General features: G+C 34.9%; 1 protein-coding gene across 3 annotated transcripts in view; it reads left to right on the forward strand.

Moving 5' to 3' along the window:
• Positions 1 to 4,958, forward strand: part of LOC107702382 (testican-3-like) — a 34,641-nt gene extending 29,683 nt beyond the window's left edge. For all 3 annotated transcript variants that reach the window (XM_016504683.1, XM_016504684.1, XM_016504685.1), the window contains 2 exons: positions 1,195 to 1,332; positions 3,546 to 4,958. In XM_016504683.1, the coding sequence (XP_016360169.1) occupies positions 1,195 to 1,332; positions 3,546 to 3,688 (281 nt within the window). In that variant the 3' untranslated portion in view covers positions 3,689 to 4,958. The remainder of the gene's footprint in view (positions 1 to 1,194; positions 1,333 to 3,545) is intronic.
• The last annotated feature ends 1,317 nt before the right edge of the window (positions 4,959 to 6,275 follow it).

The following is a 6,275-nucleotide window of genomic DNA, read 5'->3' on the forward strand; positions in this document are numbered from 1 at the left end:
TTGAATTTATTTAATACACGAGTTTCACAATTTGAGTTGAATTACTGAAATAAATAAACTTTTCCACGACATTCTTAATTTATTGATTTATACTCTTTCAGTAAAAATCCAGTCAGTAGTCTACATCATATTTTTAAAGGATTTTGAAACATACTTTGAAAGAACCAAATAACAATCCCATGATGCACAGCATCACTATACAAAAAAAATTGTCATTGTCATTTACACCTGACTAGACAAACTGATGTGTAACACACAAAATGCAGTAACATTACACACTAAACATCTAATCTGTTACCCAAACGTCCTAGACAATAACACACCAGACTTGCAAAGTAACCCATTTTTTACACCATGTTCATATAGGAAGGACCAGAATTTAATAACCATCTCAATGTCATCACAATCTGAACACAGTTACAATACAAGCAAGGTGTCAAACAGAGGGAAGCCAACGTTAATTGTATTAAAGCTAGAACTCACTCAGAGTTTCTTTCCCTCTCTCTGAAGGTTGCGTGTTTAATTTGAACAGGGGAATGAGATGAGGGGAAATTGGACATGAAAAGATGGATATTTTTAACTGCTGTTTCTCCCCTGAGTGGAATGCACAGTGACGGCTCTATGGCTTCTGGCACTGAATTATAAAAAGACAACAACAACAAAAAAAGACAGAATGATTAAAAAAAAAAAAAAGCTTGACTATGGTGATTCTGTAGAAAGAAGCTGTGAAGTTGAAACACAATGAATGTGTGTGAGAGACAGAGAGAGAGCAAGCTCTCGGAGGTGACAGTTATGTTCTCTGACATTGAATATATCATCTCCCTACACTCTTAAAAATAAAGGTGCTTCACGATGCCATAGAAGAACCTTTTTGTCTAAATGGTTCCATAAAGAACCTTTAACATCTGAAGAACCTTTCTGTTTCACAAAAGGTTCTTTGTGGCGAAAGAAGGTTCTTCAGATTATAAAAAGGTAAGAAAGAGATGGTTCTTTAAAGAACCTTTGACTAAATGGTTCTTTGTGGAACCAAAAATGGTTTTTCTATGGCATCGCTTGAAGAACCTTTTGAAGCACCTTTATTTTTAAGAGTGTATCTGTGTGAGTGTGGCTGTGAGACACTCTCTGTGTATAATCTTGTCTGTGATGTAATGTTTCCTGACATTAGGATTGATGCTAATGTGTGTGTGTGTGTAGGTCCGTACATCCCCTCCTGTGATGAGGATGGCTTCTATAGGCCTCAGCAGTGTCATAGAAGCAGAGGTCAGTGCTGGTGTGTGGATCGCAATGGAAATGAGATAGCGGGGTCTCATACCCACGGGCCTGCTGACTGTGGTAAGAGGGGTGCATCCTACATTACCTCAGATCTTTTGATTCATTATCTAGTAAAAGAAAAAAGTAAAATAAGTAATGCATTTAATCTGTACAATGTAGGGATGCAATGACATGGAACTTGTGTTGATGTGATAACTTTCAACTGGAATGGCTATTTAAGTAGCTAAGAAACTAAAAAGCTGATACAAAATAGATCTCAATTTAAAAAAAAATCATACAAGTATTGTATATTTAAAGTACTGCAGGTATTTTGAAACCATAGCAAATATTTTTGAAATCACTTGGATTCGCAGAGTATTAGTTCTTTTGTTTAATAATGAGTCCTTGGATTTTGTGACTTTGAACTGTTTTTAACTTGACAAAAAAATGTGGTGCATGGCGTGAGATGCTGAAAAAAAACAGTGAGATGTGGCACAACAGCCAAAGAAGTCTATCTGACCTCAATTACGCACATTAAATGAAAGAATGTCTTGTGTGAATGTGTCTTTTAATTAAAATGAGTGTGTAAAGCTTGAAATAATCCATGACGTGCTAACATGACTAAAAACACTGCATGATTCCAGGTAAAATTTACGCTGTGTAGGCGTATAAACTTCGACATTTGACATTAGTTCTGCACTACCATTTCAAAGTTTGGGGTCAGTAAAATTATTGTGAAATATTATTACAATTTAAAATAACTTGTTTTCCATTGTAATACTTTAAAATGTAATTTATTTCTGTGATGCGCAGCTGAATTTTCAGCATCATTACTCCAGTCTTCAGTGTCACATGATCCTTCAGAAATCATTCTGATATGATGATGTGCTGCTCAAAAACATTTCTGATTAGTATCAATGTTGAAAACAGTTGTACTGCTTCATATTTTTGAGGATACATATTTTCCAGAATTCTTTGATAAATAGAACGATCTTCTATAACATTATAAATGTCTTTATTGTCACATTTCATTAATTAAATGCATCCTTTCTAAATAAAAGTATCTCTTTAAAAAAAAAAAACTTACTCACCCCAAACTCTCAACTAAAGAAAAACAGAAAAGAGATGTTACTCTTAACTCGCAATGGAAATGAGATAGCGGGGTCTCATACCCACGGGCCTGCTGACTGTGGTAAGAGGGGTGCATCCTACATTACCTCAGATCTTTTGATTCATTATCTAGTAAAAGAAAAAAGTAAAATAAGTAATGCATTTAATCTGTACAATGTAGGGATGCAATGACATGGAACTTGTGTTGATGTGATAACTTTCAACTGGAATGGCTATTTAAGTAGCTAAGAAACTAAAAAGCTGATACAAAATAGATCTCAATTTAAAAAAAAATCATACAAGTATTGTATATTTAAAGTACTGCAGGTATTTTGAAACCATAGCAAATATTTTTGAAATCACTTGGATTCGCAGAGTATTAGTTCTTTTGTTTAATAATGAGTCCTTGGATTTTGTGACTTTGAACTGTTTTTAACTTGACAAAAAAATGTGGTGCATGGCGTGAGATGCTGAAAAAAAACAGTGAGATGTGGCACAACAGCCAAAGAAGTCTATCTGACCTCAATTACGCACATTAAATGAAAGAATGTCTTGTGTGAATGTGTCTTTTAATTAAAATGAGTGTGTAAAGCTTGAAATAATCCATGACGTGCTAACATGACTAAAAACACTGCATGATTCCAGGTAAAATTTACGCTGTGTAGGCGTATAAACTTCGACATTTGACATTAGTTCTGCACTACCATTTCAAAGTTTGGGGTCAGTAAAATTATTGTGAAATATTATTACAATTTAAAATAACTTGTTTTCCATTGTAATACTTTAAAATGTAATTTATTTCTGTGATGCGCAGCTGAATTTTCAGCATCATTACTCCAGTCTTCAGTGTCACATGATCCTTCAGAAATCATTCTGATATGATGATGTGCTGCTCAAAAACATTTCTGATTAGTATCAATGTTGAAAACAGTTGTACTGCTTCATATTTTTGAGGATACATATTTTCCAGAATTCTTTGATAAATAGAACGATCTTCTATAACATTATAAATGTCTTTATTGTCACATTTCATTAATTAAATGCATCCTTTCTAAATAAAAGTATCTCTTTAAAAAAAAAAAACTTACTCACCCCAAACTCTCAACTAAAGAAAAACAGAAAAGAGATGTTACTCTTAACAGCTAAAAGTCAAATAATCAAAACGGCTACCGTTTTTCTTTCAGCTGTGGAGTCTTCTGGAGATTTTGGCAGCGGTGACGCTCTGTTCTCAGATGATGAGGATGGGGATGTTGTAAATGATGAAGAGGAGATGGGAGATGATGATAATGAATATGAACAAGTTGATGAGTATGGGTACCTGTCATAATCCGTTTTCCGTTGTCTTTTTTTTTTAATAATTACTTTACGACATTTAAAAACAAGGAACCAAATAAAAACACAGACTTTCATTTGGTCGTAAAGCACGTTTCTAGGTGGCCTCAGCAGAGTGCAGTACTAACATTACTAAAGAGTTCATCTACCCCTGTGCTGTATAACATTTGAGCAAAATTAATACCAGTACTCAATAACCACGTTTCATTTTTTATTACATTTCTTATATTCATCCAAAGTGAATAAGTATATTGACAGACCTAGAAGTTTAGGAATTCATAAGCGGGTTTGATGAGAGATTATTGAGGGTTAAATGTTTGCACTTATAAACATGCACACAACACATACACGTGCGAAATACATGTGAACACACCTGATATCATGATGACTTTACATTTCTAGAATGTGATTTTGCAGTCATGCTATGAGGGGTTAACGTCGATATTCATGTCTCATTACGGTTTGCCATAAATCACATACCTACATAGATTTGTTTTTTTTGTTTAATCAGTAGAATGATAATTAGAATTACAGATAAATTATTAACATGTACCAGTATTTGTATGTAAGGATGGACATTCTAGAACAAACCTGTTTGAAATGGTTAAGACACGGCCTGTAGTGACCACACGTCAGACACACAATAAAACAGATGTGACTGCAGTTAAGAGAGGACATGCTATTTACAGAGACTTAAACACACACACATGCACACTCACACACACTTATCTTTGGCAGTCTTTGGGCATGAGGTGCCTTTGATGCAACACGGAGGAGCGGGTGGAAAAGAGGTCTGGGGAAAAAAAGAGAGGAGATATTTAGTGTTAGAACGTAGAACTTGACTGCCATATGAATCTAAAAAAAGTTTTTTTTGCGTCACGTTCTCTGTTGTTTTGGTCTATAGGAGAAAGTGAACATGATTAGTTAGTTTGCATATGTTACTGTAGACGACAAATCATACGATAGATGCTGCTGCTGTCATTTATTCTCCTCGTCAGTCTCAGTGCTTTTGCATTTTCTGTCAGATTTGTTTTCATAATGTGCATATGAAAATATAAATTTCCTTTTATGGACATTGTGGTGTTTTCTGAAATAAAAATAAAAAAGGTAATTTGGTCGAATGAGTTTATGATCATCAGTTGCAGAGGTCAAAGGAACCACCTTTATCAGTGTTGTCCAACTGTTGTCAGAGATAACACATTTTGGTTTGTTTGTTTTTTACAGTATACATATAATTTGCTCAAATAAAGTTACACAGACCAAAACAGAGTTTTTGGTATAGTAATTCTGTGTGTGTGTGTGTGTGTCTCTCTCTCTCTCTCTCTGTGTGTGTGTGTGTGTGTCTCTCTCTGTGTGTGTGTGTGTACATGTTTTTCTATCCTAATGGGGACTTAAACCTGAATACACACCAACTCATGGGGACCTCAATTTAGGTCCCCACAGGGAAAAAAGCTTATAAATCATAAGTTAAATCAAAGTTTTTTCTAAAAATGCAGAGTTTTCTGTGAGGGGTAGGTTTAGGTGTAGGGCGATAGAAAAGTAGAGTAGAAAAACCATTACGCCTATGGAGAGTCCCCACAAGCATAAATGTGTGTGTGTGTGTGTGTGTTAGAGAGGGAGAGAAATCCGGTGTCTAGTCTGGTTAGTGCTGCATTATGTATAAATGCAATTTTTATATTTTATATGCCACAATTTCTCATCTGTATACACACACGTAAACTGGGGCATCTGTGACGCTGAACACTTGTTTAATCATTAAAACACAATCATGTGCCTGTCAACTAATGTGTGTATGTGTGTGTGTCTGGATCACGAATACACTGTAGTTCTGTTGGATAATTTAATCTCTTGCTGAATTAAAATACATATCCAAAATTAAATTAAAATATGATGCAAAGAGGAATCAATGGCTTGGAAACTACTAGAACATGTACTAAATATGTTTTGCATATCGTATTGTGCATGTGGGTAATGAAAGGCTGTGTAAGTGTGTGTCTGCCCACAGCTCTACAAGGTGCCAACTGGATAAACACAAAGCGTTTTCATTCAACAGCTTTTCCCCTTCCTGACATAGAAAATCACACTACTGCTGGCTTTGGATTGAAGTCACATACACGCACACAAAGCAAACACAAAGCATCCAGAATGCAAACATAGTTAGGTTTGAATGCAAAGAGAGCGTACAGTACAGCTAAATGTACACAAACACAAAAAAATAAAAGTATGAATTTCTATGAATATACATAAGACAAACTATTATTACAGGTGATAGTGATCATCAGTTTTATCATGTTTTCAAGATTACCAGATCAGTTTTCCTCATAATCTCACAGAGACAGGGCTTCAGATTGAAATTATCTTACATAATCAGCCAAATTAGAAAAAGTTCAGCCTGAAACCACTTAAAATACAAAACAACATGAGGACCTATTTAATTTCCCTGGAACACACAAGGCTGTGATCTAAATGAATGTTTCACTGCGGTTCAGACTGCTCAGATGAGGAGAACCCTACATTTAGGAAACAATAGCACCAAATCAAACCGTTGCAGAATATCTTTAAAACGTTTAGATTATATATTG

The sequence above is a fragment of the Sinocyclocheilus anshuiensis genome, unplaced genomic scaffold, assembly GCF_001515605.1.
Source record: "Sinocyclocheilus anshuiensis isolate Anshui unplaced genomic scaffold, SAMN03320099.WGS_v1.1 scaffold86, whole genome shotgun sequence".
NCBI lineage: Eukaryota > Metazoa > Chordata > Actinopteri > Cypriniformes > Cyprinidae > Sinocyclocheilus > Sinocyclocheilus anshuiensis.